The sequence below is a fragment of the Ptychodera flava genome, chromosome 20, assembly GCF_041260155.1.
Source record: "Ptychodera flava strain L36383 chromosome 20, AS_Pfla_20210202, whole genome shotgun sequence".
Lineage (NCBI taxonomy): Eukaryota > Metazoa > Hemichordata > Enteropneusta > Ptychoderidae > Ptychodera > Ptychodera flava.
The window spans coordinates 31,422,672-31,440,729 of record NC_091947.1 but is presented as its reverse complement, the minus strand read 5'-3'; the positions used below and the strand labels follow the sequence as shown (position 1 = coordinate 31,440,729).

The following is an 18,058-nucleotide window of genomic DNA, read 5'->3' as shown; positions in this document are numbered from 1 at the left end:
CATCTAATGCACAGAGCCAATTCAAAAGCTTATTAGGAATAATTCGTCATGAAACAATCATGCGTTCAAAAAATATTTAAATTATCATAACATGCTACCTAAATTTTCTTGGTAAATTTTAGATGTGTAACACAAATATACTAATTGTTTTTAAAAATTAAGGAATATGTTGGTATATTAATATTCAGAAAAAAATCATGTTTGTGTATCATCTACTGTCTCAGGTCACTGGTTTATTAGTCCCCACGGACACCGTCCGGGGGGACTTATAGGTTTGGTCATATCCGTGCGTGTGTCCGTGCGTGCGTGCGTGTGTGGGTCCGTGCTCCGTCCGTTCACGCAGATATCTCAGAGACGCCTGGAGCGATTTCGTTCAACTTGGTACAAGGATAGTACCCTACCTCATACAGATGCACATCGATTTGTTTCACAATGCGATCAAATTTGGCCGTGTTAGAGGACTTTTTAGTTTTCACCTCCATAGACTCCCATGTATAAGGCAGTCCATAGACTCCCATGTATAAGGCAGTCCATAGACTCCCATGTATAAGGCAGTCCATAGACTCCCATGTATAAGGAAATCCATAGACTCCCATGTATAAGGCAGTCAATAGACTCCCATGTATAGCAGTCCATAGACTCCCATGTATAAGGCCAAGAAAAATAAAAATTTAGTTTCTCATCGTATTCATATTGCAAAAAGGATGCAGTGACACAGTTTTTAGTCCCCCAAAGATAAAGTCAAGGGGGCTTTTAGATTGGGTCATGTCCGTCCATGAGTCCATCCATGAGTCCATCCGTTCACGCAGATATCTCAGACACTTTGACAAAATGTCACGTGACCTTGGTGACCTTTGACCTCGAATATACATATTTGTCCATAACTCAGTAACCACAAGTCCTAAACCTTTCATATATGGTATGATGGGACACCCTATGACACCACATATTGTACCTCATTAATTATGTGCATATCTAATTTTGAGTGAGCCAATAGAGCTAGAGGTCTGATTTTTTGTATATATGGATAACTTGCAATAAAATTTTTTTGACAAAATGTCACGTGACCTCGGTGACCTTTGACCTCAAATATACATATTTGTGCATAACTCAGTAACCACAAGTGCTACATCCTTCATATTTGGTATGATGGGACACCTTATGACGCCACATATTGTACCTCATTAATTATGTGCATATCTAATTTTGAGCAAGCAAATAGAGCTAGAGGTCTGATTTTTGGTATATAGGGATAACTTAGCACTACAATTTTTTTGACAAAATGTCACGTGACCTCGGTGACCTTTGACCTCAAATATACATATTTGTCCATAACTCAGGAACCACAAGTGGTACACCCTTCATATATGGTATGACGGTACACCTTATGACGCCACATATTGTACCTCATCAATTATGCGCATGTCTAATTTGAGCGAGCCAATAGAGCTAGAGGTCTGATTTTTGGTATATAGGGATAACTTAGCATTACAATTTTTTTTACAAAATGTCATGTGACCTCGGTGACCTTTGACCCCAAATATACATATTTGTCCGTAACTCAGTAACCACAAGTGCTACACCCTTCATATATGGTATGACGGGACACCTTATGATGCCACATATTGTACCTCATTAGTTATGTGCATATCTAATTTTGAGCAAGCAAATAGAGCTAGAGGTCTGATTTTTGGTATATAGGGATAACTTAGCAATACAATTTTTTTGACAAAATGTCACATGACGTCGATGACCTTTGACCTTAAATATACATATTTGTCCATAACTCAGGAACCACAAGTGGTACACCCTTCATATATGGTATGATGGGAGACCTTATGATGCTTCATACTGTACCTCATTAATTATGCATATATCTAATTCTGAGCAAACCCATAGAGCTGGATGACTGTCATACATATGCACATAGATTTGTTCTGTGATACGATCCAATAAGGCCGCCATGTGGCCATTTTATTACGTTTCTTTCATGTCCTGAACTACAGCTCAGACATGTATCAAGCAAATTTAAAAGTATTTTTATCACAGACCTAATGAAGAGGACTCTATCCTCTCTGAGGACCTGTAATCAAAGTACCCATTAACAAGTGGGGACTGTGTCATCAACGATGACTTTTAAATTTGCATATATACTTACATATCCTTGCTCCCAATCATCTTTGTGTGGTGTAGCATTCTAAGCAGCATTACTATGAGGATGAAATGGTCCTACAAGTTGATTGCAATGATTCAGTAAATTTAGTTATCAATGTACCTGCTAGGGACAGAGACACGGCCAGGATGATATGAAAATTTGATCGATATATTTCTGGATTTTTTAAAACAAACGATCGATACATTAAAAACTGTCAGAAATGATTCATAAATGATGAGCCTACATCTGCTAAATGTGTTTTTCCCCTAATATTTAATGAGAGGATGTAATAATACAGATATAGATGTATTTCTGATATATTGAAATGTCATGTCCATTAAATTGTCTTAGTTAAATTTCTTGATGAGCTTATTCCTTCCAGTTGATAGACTCGTGCGGCTTTAATATGAAAACATTGACCTTTCTGTGTTGGGTGAGCACAACTTTGATTCCATGCCATACAGAACGGCAAACTATATAATCATCCCAGTGTATTGACATCATAAAGAGATCATGCAGTAACCATTTCTCATGGAGTCAACAAGTGAACACTTTTAGTGATTGCCACACAGGATAATTGAACAGACAGACTGTGTGCTGTCAGATTAACATAGACAGAGGCAGGATTAGATTAGAATGTCAAAACTTGACTGATATTGAAGAGAAAATTGCAGAAGCCAGATAAGTAGTTGATTCACTCCTAGGCTGCTGCCCTATCTACACAGGTGAAAATAGAATCATTTAGAGTCTAGGAGAAGACCATTTACCTCTGAAAGTGCATTTTAATTATTTCAAGTGACTTTTTCACCTTAAAACCAGGACACATTCGACTTCATCAAATTAATTCCTCCGCGTTTTGGATAATTATGGCATCAATTTCATTAATCAGTCATGTCTGTGTATAGTGCACCTTGATATGGACAAGCACGTATGGCAACAAGGCATCACTATCAAACTAATGATTGTTCGTGGTTTTGTGACATTTGTGACATTATCTCATGTCACTTTAAACTTCTTATAAAACGCTTTTACCGTAAGAAGCACAACACATTATCCACAACATCTCTCTTTTTGATCTCCAATGTTGATGACGCAAAGCTTCAAATAGGTGGTTGTCCATTTTCATCAATCAATGTCATCTTCTTGAAAGCTGCCAACTCCAAATTGTGTTCAGAATTTGTTTGAATCAGTAGTTTCCTAGGTTGACGTTGTGATGGAATATCAATTATTTTGATAAATTTCATCATTTTTTTATAAAAAATATTTCATGAAATTCTTCACTGCCAGCTTTCTACTTTTTTAGTAAAACAAGGACTGTACGTTTTTCTGAGCTTTATAAGGAACAAAAGATGGTCAAATCCACATGCAACTTAGGATGACAATTGTACTGAGAGAAGTTGAATGGGTGCATAACTTCCAAGAGCTGTACACAGTAATATCTTCAAGTATCTGACCAAGTGCACTGACAATGCTTGGTGGTATATCCAGCGCCCCTTCATCTTCACAGGCATCAGGATAGCGTTGAAATGATGCATGTGTACTTGAAACAGTTAACAAGTTACTTTTTTAGTTAGCCATCATTAATTATAAATCATCCTATAGGCAAAGGGATTGACTTATCTGACACAGGCCCTATATAGTTACTGTACTTACTATAGGACTATCTGATGTACACATGCCAGCATTCCCTGAATTTTAATAATGAATGATACTTTTGTAGTAGCCATACAGATCCAACACTTTATAGTTAGGATCTACATTATGAGAACGTATTAAACATCCCCCACAGGATGTCCCTGAAAGTTCACAGAACAGCTAAAACTTGATAAAGATCAGCACAACAACTGCTACACATATGGTATTCATCATGGGCGTGCTCTAGGGAGCTGAAGCACTGATGTATCGATACCTCTAAGTTTGAATAATGTTGCAGAGCAAATTGTTTATCAGTTTATCATATGCCCAGGGTTTGACATATGGTGACGTGAAAAAATGTTACTTGTTCAAGGGTGTGAGTTGGTGTCAAGTATTATATGTTCATTTCTTAATGGTTCCAATAAAGAAATAGTGATGATAAGATTACACAGATTGTACGTACAGCCTATTTCATCAAAATAGCCAAATTAATAGGCCAAATTGCTGATAAGAATTATTATAATCAAATTTCAATAATTTTTTAAAGGAAAACGTTTGGTTAATCATCTAGAGTTAATAAAGATTATACACAACATTGTCAGGTTTTTCATGTTTTTTTCTCGAGACTGAACACATGATAGATTCAGCCAGAGTACGGTAGAGTTGACTTTTCAGATCCTCAGATTCAGATCCTCAGATCCTCAGATTCAGATCCTCAGATCTCAGACTTCAGATCCTATAACTTCAGATGCAGATTCGAATTTACAAGCCTTTTACAATATCCGTATTAACAGTATGATTGCAATATTTAAAATAATAATTTGAATATGACATGTACAAGGCAGTTATGAAAACAAAAAAAGTCTACATAAACGTTTTCGCTGAAACAAGTTTCAACGAACACGGGTCTACAATTACAGATTAGCTAACTTGCTTCTTCCGACCCCTGAATTCTGATTTAGCCCGGGGTCACTGGCCTCCAACATGAATTAGTTATATTCCCTCGCCATAAATATTACGAACGATGGTAAAATACGGACTGTCGATAGCCAGCATTTACATGATCGTCGCGGTCTTGATCGTTCGATCGCGCGCGGGTGTGTTTATCTCTATGAGGGAACGTTCACGTGATGACATAACAAGTGGAATCATTGCGCACCCTGTCTTCGACAGATGACGTTCTGATTCTGAGATCGAAGTTTTTAAGTTCAAGATTCAAAATAGAAATAAAATAATTTCTAAAGCCTTTTCAAATGTAAATTATATTTTATTTATCAGTATATTTCATTAAACTGTGAAATTGTGAAATTTTAATTATGAATCTGCATCTGAAGTTATAGGATCTGAGGTCTGAGATCTGAGGATCTGAATCTGAGGATCTGAAGATCTGAATCTGAGGATCTGAAAAGTCAACTCTACCGCCAGAGTACTGTTTAATGTGAATTTGATCTCAAAGACTGATCACTGTCATTAGTATAGCTGCAGGGTATAGCTGTATAGGGATCATGTGTAACCAAATAGACTTTTCTCATACCATGTGATAAGTGCCCACATAACTCTCATAGCTGTTCTTAATAAGTGTTTTCATGTCAATGTGAATCATGAACGAGGTTTTATTTTGTACTGATATATTTGTACGTACTGTATATGTATAAGCAAGGAAACATCTCGCAATTTGCTAAGCTTTCTGTGTTTGGTGGTCATACTAGCTGTCATGTAGTTGCTTGAACTTGCGTGAATTAGTAGTGTTTTACATGGTAGCCTCTTTAGAGATATGAATAAAAAAGAAAGAAAGAAACAGATGAAGCCAAATTTGCTTAACCTGTGCAGAATAAATGTTCAAGATATAAGACCGGACTGCCGTGAAGAGAGAAATCTGCTTACATCATTGCCTGGTTTCTTACCTGAGGAGTAATCATAGTGTTGATTACTAACATTACAGTTATATCATTGATATGCGAAAGTTAATATTTGTCCAAAATTTCCGACAAAAGTTTGAAAATTATTATTACAGGAATAGCAACAGTAGTGCTTTGTGATAAACAATACTGTAAGTGAAATTTCAAAAACCTGGCACATGTCCAAGAATATATAAGGCTGCCAGCTGCAGCAATCAACACATGTACGGGAAAAGAAGGCAGTGTGTATCTTGTAGACATTGGCAGCAGCTATTCTATGACACGTGACACAACATACGTGCGTCTATGATGAAAATCCTGCAATCACTTGTGATGTACACCATAGTAAAGAATGTACATGTATGGTTTAATACCCTGGGTGTGTAGGTGTAGCAATTTTTTCAAATTTACATCTCAGTACAGTGGTAGCCTTACCATTTATCATTCAAAAGTTATACCTAACTGTCATGTTAAGATACATGTAAGTGGGGTTTGTTGTATTTCAAGGGCCTACATTAAGTATTCGTATAATCTTAGAAGAAATTAAATTAATTAAGCTGTAGTACTATGAAGGATACCTTAATTTTTAAATATATTGTATTCTTCTTTATACATGTACCTTGAGTAAATTACCCTTCCTTATTTTCAGGCCATCATGCCCGGTGGGTAAATAAGCTGGTACATGTATCAAAGAATATTTTCTGTCAATTGACTTACATTTTTGTTCAACACATGGAAATGTACGTAATTATATACCGACACTCTCTTTTCAGCATCAGTATGGTTCTGGTAAAATTTGTAAGCACAGCCATCAACAAAGAGTGTATTTCCATGCAAGTATGTTGTCATGGTTACTGCTATAATGCATTATCTGTGGCATTGATCAACTCTGAGCGAGTTTGTTGATCAATTTACAGATGCCTTACTCTGCAGATGTTATGCTTTGAAAACTATGATTATTACATGTGTTGAAGTACCTGAATGTATGAATTGCCAGAAATTCTTGATAACAGACATTTTGAAAGTCCATATTTCTTTCACACAGCAATGATCACTTTATTTTCCCACAAGCAGCAAACTGCTACTGCTTAGAAATCTACAATACTAACATCTTAATTATCACACCAAGTTCCGTTTTTTCTTGTGTAGAAAAGGAACTTCTGCCCAGGAGATGCGTCGGCGCCCCCGCCGCTCAACGTTGCTCTGGCCACTGGCGTCGGGGAGAGGCAACATGTATACAAACTTTTGGTCACGATTTTATGAGACATTACAACACAGCTGATATCATATCATGTTTCTGTGATCTTTCACCAGCTGTGAATTGTCAGTGAGAGCTATTATCAATCAAAGCATCTTCAAATTGCATGTTACCCCTCTACGGGTATGTGCATGCATTATCTGTACCACACACACCCTGATCTGAAGTATAGATGTTGGGATTTCCCTCAGGCTTGTAAATGAGACAAAGTTAACAGTCTGCTATTCCTGGCAAATGTTTGCAGCTTCTAAACTTTTTGGATCACATTGATATCCTCTTTCAGCATAATTACAGTTGCTATCTCATTAAACTTGAGAATAATATTTACATAGTCCTCTTGTGTCCACATATTAATGGAGCACTGTGTATAATTTCAGTAAGATTTTTTTTGGCGTTTTAAGAGAACTTGAAAATGATCACACTATTGCCTAAAAGTTGCAAATTAAAGTTTTTTTAGTCTACTGGACAGGTGTATTATTCTTGATATGGTTGAAATAACAAAGCATTAATTGGATGTCAAACTAGAAAAAACGGCAACTAATGGTGCAAACTCAACCTCTGCAATAACGTAAGCAGTAATGTCACCACTGATAGAACTAGCATAGTAGTCAGGATTATGACTTTCATGCCAAACTGCAAATTTAAAAAAAATTCAATGAACATTTTCCAAGAACAAAGGCTTACATTTCCAAAATACTACAATGAGAGAAGTGCCAAATTGTAGAATTGATCGTTAAAATCATAGAAGTTTGTATGACGGTAAATGTCATATTTACACAAATTTATTGTTGTTGCAAATTTACTGCAGGCATTATAAAGGGAGATCGATGTCACACTTGTGATTGTGGTCTTTACTGCTACAAAGTGATAGTTATAGATTTAATTGAATGAGTCATAGATGATTGTGAATTGATTGGCTACCTATGCAATTATAATGGATATCAGTATTTTGCTTAATGCTTTTTTTAATCATAAACAGTGTTAGATCATGGCACATTAAGATTTAATGCAAGACTGCCGGCTTAACTTTGTTGTTTTACATAACTGCGCAGTATTACAGCTATACTCTGTAGTACTGTTACATCTACCGGTATATGCATAGAATTGCAGATATTGTCTTTATCCTTAAATTGTCATCATATTATTCAAATTTATCAGTATTCAGTGAATTCTCAATTAGATATCACAGCAGTACATAGCCAAATTCAGGGTATGCATAATTTATTGGTGTTGCATAACTGCCCGGTACAATGTGTGTGTATTAAAGTGGTATTTGTTTTTCGATTTTGGTATGCACCGTAATGGGATTCTTGTCATTTTAATTCTCCCTTTCACTTTCTAAATCTGAGTCTTTATGTTAAAGGAAAGATTTTTACACACATATCTTAGGAAGACATAACTCCCCTAGAAAACCTGCAATACTGTATTGGTTCAAATGGTCATGTCCTTGAATTCTTGGCTGGATGACACTTCGAAGAATATTGGTTTGAATTCTGTTACTCTCGATGTAACTTTCACCATTTAATTGAGTACCCCAAAATTTGCTGCATATTGTCGAGTTAGTTGAAGAAGCTTAGGTCATAATTGCAAGTTTGCTTAAATCCCTTTTTCTTATAAAGACTTAGCATGATTTTGTACTTGTTACATGGGCTAAATTTCAAACAAAGCATACAATCTTTATGTATAACCATCAGGCCATTTTAAGAAAATTCTTTGTTTGCCATCCTTGAATTTTTGCAAAAACCTACCAGCCAGCCTGGGAAAATAATAAACACAGACAAAAAACAAAAGTGTATTGACATAAGCTCAATTTTTATTTGGTTTCTGTTGGAAATATAATATTATTATTGGTAATATTGTTAACATTGTGTTTGTTTTCTTAATTTTCTCTGAAAACCTATCTGCACGCGGACGGCAAACAAAGATTTTTATTTAAAGCGCCTCATTTAAAATTTCAATAACACGACAATGTTCATCCTTCATATTATGGCTGCAATTATTGCAAAATGAAAGTTTACTGGCATTCAAAAGTCATAGAAATGTTGGTCCCTCAGCTTGAATCTGTATTTATCATCAGATGTATGATATTCCACCATATGCATATCTGCTGGTAGTGCATGACATGATCGTAAATTGGCTGAATGTTCACAGTGTAATTTTAACATATGTCAGGGTATGAAGTTAACACACTGTCATGCTGTTTTGGCATACCGGTTATATTTACACACTCAGTGCTTTCCCATTAAATCATGTGTACATCATCTGTACATTTATTGTTTGTACAGTCCCATACCTCATTGCAGTTTGCTTCTTATTCACGTTTTCTCATCATCCTTCCCGTCAACTTAGCCCTAATTGATTTTACAATTCTGTTATTTTGACAGACACCTTTCATTTGTTCCGGTTATTAATTTTACCTTACATAACTTATCAAATAAAATAATAATCCCATTCATTTCTTGTGTTTTTATTATGTTTGGTGGATGATGATTGTTTTTTTGACGGTCAAAAGCATCTAATGTATCATAACTGTCATCCGCAAAGCCAGCTAACATAATATTGTCTGAAACAGGTGTAAATAAGTGTTAATGTATTTGTGGGATTAGCTTGGATGGCAAATTGTTGTTATCAGTGCAATTATTGGCAATGAAGCAAATCAAACATTGAAATGATAAGGCCCAATGTGTGACTTGGAGAAGAACTAAACAATGTAAGAACCAGGGATATACAGGCCTTAGCTATAGCTGCTACCATGAAAATTAATCACTGCATCTAATGATGTAACTAAATAATGTTGAAAATCTCGGGTCTTCAACGATTCTGAGTACCGGCAAAACTTAAATCTACGGTATATGGAATCAGTATTGCTTCCTCATCCTTCCACTCAAATTCTCAATTCTTCTGTAAGTCATATGTTACAAGCCAGTGGGTATAGTGTTTGTTACTAGTCATGAGAAGTGTTGCTGTGCAGCCAACAAGAATATCACTTACTTCCTCAGTAGCAAGGAAGACACAGTTGTAATCTAGCTCCATTGTGTCAAATTCCACCTTGTTTACATCATTATATCATAGGTAGAGCACCCTGTACACAGATATTTCTTCTAGCTAAAAAATTCCTTTGGTCTGCTAAATAAGACTCTAAGCCTTTCAAAATGTATCAATGTTAAAAATTTAAACTAAATAACAATGATTATTGCATGTCGCTATTTTAAGATAAAATTTCCTAAGATATAAGTCAAGTAAACAACAACACTAATCAACAGCTGAACAAATACAGAAATATTATTCAATAAATAATAAATGAATTAATTACTGAATTATAATATTATTCAATAAATAATTAAATGAATTAATTACTGTTATAATATTATTCAAATAATTAATTAATTACTATTAGCATATTCTTCAATAAATAATTAATTAATTGATAAATGCAATGATTGATTTGTTTATAATCATACATAATAAATCTTGAAACTAGTACATCTCTCAAAGACAGTAGTGTTCACATGACAGAAGGGACATGTTCATTTTTGTAATACATATATGATGAGAAACTTGAAGTAATCAAATATTAGGAGAATAACTTGGTAGCTCTTAGTATCAATGAAATAATTGCAAAGTTAATAACAAACGTGATTTACTTTATAGTTGTACTAGTGTATGACATTGGCTAGGGACAAAAACCCATCCTAAATTGTTTGAAATGAATAAAGATGCCACATCTGATCGGAGTGTTGGCGCTCTGTTCACTTGCTGATATGGTGACAATTTTCAGAAATAGAAAAATATTTAAATTAGGATATCTATTTGTAGCAAAGAAATTTTCCCATCATCGAATTGATCCTGTCCACCTGCATATGCATGTATCCCTCACAGGCATCCATGAATAATGCAAGCCAGCCTCCACATCACAAAATCAATTTCTGGAATATTCCTTATGACTGACTTGCATAATTCATTATATACAAGTTCGGTGAATGCAACCATATTTTCCTTTACAGAATTGCCATCTTCTGCATACACATTGTGTTTTAAAGGTAAATTGAAGTGCCATAAACCATAGTACTGTTATTGTTGTTCCACAGATCTTTATACTGCTGGACATAAATTTACTCCAGCTTTTTATAGCTTCATTTTGTTGTGCTTAAAGCAATTGGTAAGCTGTATAGTTAATTAATAAAATGATTGAATTCAGTAAGTGCTGGGTCAGATTTGAACTCAAGACCTATGGAACCTATGCATCTAGCAAAAACATCAGCTATCAAAACTGCTGGGCTATTATTCCTACTTCTAAGAAAGGTGGTTCAAAAATCTGGTAACTTGTGTTTGAATAAACAGCTGTTGTAGGCAAATGCATAAAAAAGATAACTTCAAGCACTATCAGACTTGATTTCAACATAAGAAGTGCTCTTCCGTTTCCAGGGCATTATATTTTATGTAGACTTCACTTTCTGCCCGCGTAGATTCCAGGAATTGTTTGGATTTCACAAGAGCCTTGAAGACAGAAACTGCATGTATTGCCTAGAATTATTGATTCCTTGTTGACAGCTTATGAGTTTTGTTTGATCAGCATTGATATTTCATGACTGCTGAACAGCATGCATATTGACTACATCATGACAGCAGTTCTTAGGCAAAGCAAAAAATTACATCCCCCAATTCCGCAATTCCTTTTTTTCCCTTTGTTGAAAAAGCGGTTATCCTATTTCTTTGTGCTTCTGAATACAAAACATCAGTGAATTCCTTTGTTGGACTTCATGGAAGTAGTTGTATTATTAGCCTGTCTTTTGTGATAATTCTTGCTAGAGTGTATGAAATATTTGATTGGTTTATGTCATGGCGGTGAAAATTGACATTTTCTAGTATTGGCTGCATGGAGTTCTTTTATTTGCTTATTAATTTCTGATGTAAATTCTGTAAATTTATCAGAAGTATAAAAAGTCATTAACAAGCTTTGTTATTATTGTATTGTAAATAATATCCCTGTACACAGCCAAACATTGCAAACTGTAAGAAGACTGTGAGTTGTCAGCTTATGTTACTACATATGTTAACAGTGTCACACTCTATAATGTGAGATACATGTAGCAACAATTAGTATTTATTGACTAGGAATGAGCAAAGAACATTCTTACTGTACCATGTAAATTAAAAGTGAACAAATCTTTTCATTGACCATCAAAATTAGCGCAAGTTGTACAGAGTCGTGACTTGTGTGAGTGAAATAGCAGAAACTTATAGTAGTAAACATTCAGTGAAAAGTGATCTTGTTTGTCCTCCAGGCATCATCATCTTATGTTGCAGCTGGAATGGTTATCCAATTTTTGAGTTGTTTTAGCTGATGAAAAATGCATTAGATTATCCCAGAAGAGTTGAACAAGATGGAATGACCCATAAGTTTAAATCGGTAGATTAATACAGGCATCTTATTGTCAGTGGTACATGTATATAGTGAAAGGACAAAGAATAGCTACAATCAGGTCTTCAGCTTAACCCTTTGAGTGCTGTAATTTTTCCCTCCAAACATTTAGTGCAACATTTTAATAATTTTTATGAATTTTTCTATAATAGTTATGATAATTTTGGACCAAATGGACATAACTTCTAATTGGCTGCAGTTTTTTATCAAAATTTTGGGGATAATCTGAAAATAAATTGTCTAGATTTAAAACAAATAGTCTGCGTTATATTTTTTAAAAGTGACAAAAATTGTCTTTGGCACTCAAAGGGTTAATGGCTGTGTTTGTCATTTAATGCTGCATATTAGCCAGTTATATTGTACAGAAAAATAAGCTTTCAATACAAATTATATTTCAATAATACACAAGTACTCTATATTCATCCATTGTATCTATCTCCATCAAGGAACATTACTGCGTTGAGTAAACATGTAATTTATCGGCCCCGTCATTTCCAGCCATTTTCTATAATATTTAGAATGCAGTTACATAGTTGGTCTGTTGCTCGCCATGCTGTACAATTTACAAAAAAAATCATCATTCTGAAATTTTGCATAAACATGCACATTGATACTTGAGGCTCAATTTGCATGATGCAGTTATTTTATCTGTACCTGAATGTTCCTGTATAGAATGTTTGTTTTCTATATTCAGAGCAGAGAGATGTAATCAGTAATGTATACCTAAGTCAACATAGCCACACAGGATGTACCTATTCGACTGAATACCAATATAAAAGTTTCATATTTCACTGGTAATATTTTCAAACAACCTATTCATCCATCTTATTCAATTCACTGGACAGGAAAACATGTTTACAATTCATCCATTCTTTAGCAAACCTCTGACTTTACCCATAATTCCCTGACACTGTAGACATCCAACTGTAGCTTTGTGGTGCTTTTTAATCTTTTAATATTTCTATTAAAGCTCATATCAGCTACAACTTTTTATGTACTTTCCAGTATTTTGTTCTGTTTTACTGCCTGTGTTTAACTTGAGAACACAGCATAAGTGTATAATGTCCAGTGTTATTATGGATAAATGAATTTTAGTACAGATAAGAACTTAACAAAAATATTAAATATTGTCAATGTCAATATAATTCAATGACTTAGTAAGTCCAACTCCTTGTATTTAAAACACACATTTGGGAAACAAGAAATTTAATTTTTGTTTTATAGAAAGAAGATGACGAAAACATTATCAAACGTTACAACTTTAAGCTCGGTTATTTAGTAACTCTTTTTGAGGGTGGGGAATTGGCCGAGTGGTTCTGTGTATTGCTTTTCCACTAGGTGACTGGATACTGTAGGTTGTGAGTTTGAACCCGATTGAAGACACCGCATTTATATCCCATACTTTTTTTCACCAGTGAAAATAATGAACCATATTTGTAAGAGTAAAGTATCATGTCTTAGCCAAAAACATAATGAATTGCTCAAAAATGATAAGGCTAAAAATAATTTGAAGGAAAAAGTTTGAATTTCAGTGTAAATATGTATGTAGGCTCATCATGCAGCAGTCAATTCATCAGAAATGCATAGTTAACAGTGTCTTTGATATTATTGACTGTGTTCTTGGGTTAAGAGATTGGTGTTTCTGTATGCTTGTAAACGGTGATTTGGAACATTGAAAAAGTTATTGCAGCCACCTGTTCTGTAGTTGCCTACCTGTATGTTCCATCTATATTTAGAAGTTAATCAAGCTAATGATTATAGTGTGTTGTTCCAATAAGCGCAAAAGAGTTTCACTTAATGAATTAATTACATTGCATAGTAATTGACAAACTGTATTACACATTTAGGGTTAATCTATGTTAGTATAACTGTATTTTTCTTAACTTCTTTCAAGTCGCTATTTTGAACTTTATCTTTCTTTTTCTGATATTACAATTCTTGGATTGCTCAAACTATGCTAAAGCAATGAAATTCATGGTTAATTCATATTTAATAAGGTATAATGAGAGAAAAAATGAACACAGATGTTTCAAAAATCATAATTATTAAATTACTAAAACTGTAACAACAAACATGCAGATGTCTTGAAAAGGGCAGCTTTCTAGGGACTTGCTGCCGTGTCAAAGCCACAACTGGAATTAAGTTCTTAAATTGAGTAAGAAAAGTGCATCTGAAGGGTCAACTACAGCACAAGTACACTGAAATCCATGCAGTAGTCAGTAATCTGTCTTAGTCACACACCACTCCCAAGATAATTTGGTTCTGTTCTGTTTCAGTGTGTGAATTTCAGGCACAGATGAAATTTTACTGTTCCAGGGACCTTATCATTCATTGTTGGTATTTTTACATGCATAATTCAAGACGTGCCCACTCTAATCAGTTATTTAATTATTAAAACACTGCATGCAAATGGCACTTTGTTAAAAGGAAAGAAACACAGAAAGAAATAAGAAAATTATGGTTGTAATTTATGAATTTTCTCCTTTCATGTGAATGAATCTGTCTTGATGAGGAAAATGTTGTGTTTATATTCTTCTTCTATATCACTAGGAATTTATATAAGATAATTTACCATGGTACTGATAAGCAATGCTGTTTTGAACACAGCCAGGAGCCAAATAAATTATGAATTGTATGGATGTGTACTGTAGGTGTTATAAAGAATAATTTACCAGAACTGTGAATGAATGCACTGAGACACATCAAGGTTATATCTATTATCAGTGCAAGTTGTTCAATATTGTGGAAATCCATCAAATCAAATGGTCAGAGGGACATTAGCAGTAAATTTTGATATAAATTTGTCATATTTTGTGGCCTGCAGGGGAAGCTCTAGATAGCAATACTGCTTACTCAAGCATTATGGATTGTCCAATTTGCAAGTGCAGTGTATCTCAACTCCATCTATCTGAATAACGTTATCATATGGCAAAATGAATTTGCAGTCTGAGTATAAATTTACTTGCCAATGATAATATGATCGATGATATACGGGCTGTTTTGCTAAACTGGCATTTCAACATGCTGTAGGGAGTACAGCAATAAACGTGTTAGTATTCACCAAACAAGTGCAGTAACTCTGTAAAAATATTGATAAAAATGAATGGCTGGATACTGTCTGAAAAGACAAAATTTATCAGTTATTCTGTTTCATTCATATGCATCATACTTGTAAATGTAAGTGAATAAATAGCTTAAAAGTTGGCAATGCATGTTTACTAAGAAAGGTGTGTATTTACATACTTGTGTGTGCCCCTGCCTGTAGGCAGAGTGCTGGTAGCTTTACACTTTTGTTAGTGTAGGGAGCAGCTGTTTCTAGCAAGCCATTCTAATCAAATTTACTTTCTGAATAATAGATGGATTATTTTCCCAGAAATATAGTGTCTCTTTTTGTTAATTGGCTCAGTTTCAAAACACATCCCTTTTTGCAAAAGATGATCACTCCGAAGTGTTAAAGTTGATGACTGGGTTATAAAGCGCACATTTATGGACGGTTCTCCAAAGTTTGCTGTTGCAGTCACTTAATAGCAAGGGATTCATCTCAGATACTTACAAACTGTAAACCAGCTGTGTGACAGGAAGGATTTCTTTGCAGTCTGTCCGTGGTTGCCTTTAATCTTAAATCAAGAAATGTACACTTTCTTTTGCTGGAATGATGGTGTACACGTAGTATTTGATGGGTCGGATGAATTAATAACAGACATTTCAGACAATGATGGTGGGTCAGAGTATGGGCTTGAATGATGATGTACATCACGATAAATTGTTGCTGTTGTTGATGCATGTGTTTCTTCATAGCAGACTGCTTGACAAATCGCAGCCTGGATATTCCAGTCCATTGATTAATGTCAGCTGTTGTTACCTAGCAGTGGGGATCAAGGAAATCAACCAGACAGATGGCTTCTGTTATGCATGATCTGTTCCACTTGTTTTTCTTCACTTGTAAAAGGTCTCGGCATGGATTTTATTAGATTTATGGGTTCTGTCCCTTCTTTCTCAGATAAGCACAGGAGTAGGTACATATCCAGTATGTCCATCTATTTGACCATCGTAGATAAATGTCTAAATGTAGAATGGGCCTTGGGGACAGCTATTTGGACTCATATTTTTTCAATACGTTTCTGATCTACCGCTTGTGGGAACTCATTTTAAAGCTTATGCAGTCTGGAAAATTTTCACAGTATTAGTTTTTTGAACATCAAAAATTTTATTTTCCTTCATGGAGTTAGCACAGGGATGGCAGCCATTTTGAATTTGAAGTATCGGTAAACTTTTTGGCAGTTTTTTTCTCTAGTACCTAACTTTGCATAGTGACCCCTCATTTTAATTCTGATTTGGTAAGAAAATGGTTGAAGGTTTCATTGAGGAAAGTTTGGGCAAAAGTTAAAATATTTCACTTTCAAAGCATTAAATGCACTTATCCTATATCTGTGTGTTGATCTGTACGTTCATTTTAATGGCTCAGTTTAATATACATGAATCTGTGAAACACTCATCCAGTAAATTAAAACCAGCAAAGATGAGACAACAATTAATGGTTGTAAAAGACAGTGGGTATCAACACCATACATGTATTGACTGAGTACTCTGCCATATGCATACACGTACGATCAATTATTTTGATTTGAATACAGCTATCTAGTATTCTTTAAAAATATTTCTTTCCTATCAAGGTATTTGGCACACAAGAATTTTCATGATCTCTCTCTTGTCTGAACATTTCATCACGCAGCTCTTCTTAAGTCAATCATGACTCTCAGGTGTGTAAGAGTAGTCAACGGAACAGTACACCCTCGTACAACTGGTAGACAGTGGAGCTTTCTTTGTAAGCCACCAATATTATTTTCACTGTTAATCATGCAATCTTGCTATGTAATATCAAATCATTGTATTTCACTCTGTCAATTTCTTATGGTTTTGTTATCAGGTATGTATTGTACAGAAGAAGGACACAAAGAAGATGTTTGCTATGAAATACATGAACAAAGCTGCCTGTATCAAGAAGGATGCTGTGAAGAATGTACTGCGTGAGCAAGAGATACTGCAACACTTGGAGCATCCTTTCTTGGTGAATCTCTGGTTCACCTTCCAGGATGAGGAAGACATGTTTATGGTCGTTGATCTCCTCCTGGGAGGGGATTTACGCTACCACATACAACAAGATGTGAAATTTGACTCCACTCGGGTGCGACTGTATATCTGTGAAATTGCCCTCGCATTGGAGTACCTGAGGAGTCACTTTATCATTCATAGGTGAGTTTATAGCCGATGTTAGCGTCAGCTTAATAATGCAAAGTGTCTCCTGGGAGAGAGGAAGGTTGAATATTTTAACACCCAATAACCGCAAAGAACAACTGGGAATTTTGAAATACAGTATCTTGTTTGCACCGGGAAACTCATAACATAGCACATTAGGTTCGGTAGATTTTGTGGTTTAGTGTATTTTTATCAAGTTCAGTGGTCTTTGTCTTCAGATTTGTCGACATGTCAGATGTGCAGAGTCCAATTGAAATAATACATAAAGGTACTGTAGTTTGCGCTGTGAAATTGAAAGACTTAAACTTTTGTCCACTTTCCTCAAAGAAACTTTAAGCCACTCCCTTTTGAAATCGAGAAATCAGGGATCACCCGGCAAAATTTGATACCACAAAAATCAAATTACCCACTATTTACCAACACTTGAAATTCAA

General features: G+C 34.9%; 1 protein-coding gene across 1 annotated transcript in view; it reads left to right on the top strand.

Annotated features, from left to right (window-relative positions):
• Positions 1–18,058, top strand: part of LOC139120636 (serine/threonine-protein kinase 32B-like) — a 94,770-nt gene that overhangs the window by 31,763 nt on the left and 44,949 nt on the right. The window contains exon 4 of the mRNA XM_070685152.1: positions 17,296–17,621. Within this exon, the coding sequence (XP_070541253.1) occupies positions 17,296–17,621 (326 nt within the window). The remainder of the gene's footprint in view (positions 1–17,295; positions 17,622–18,058) is intronic.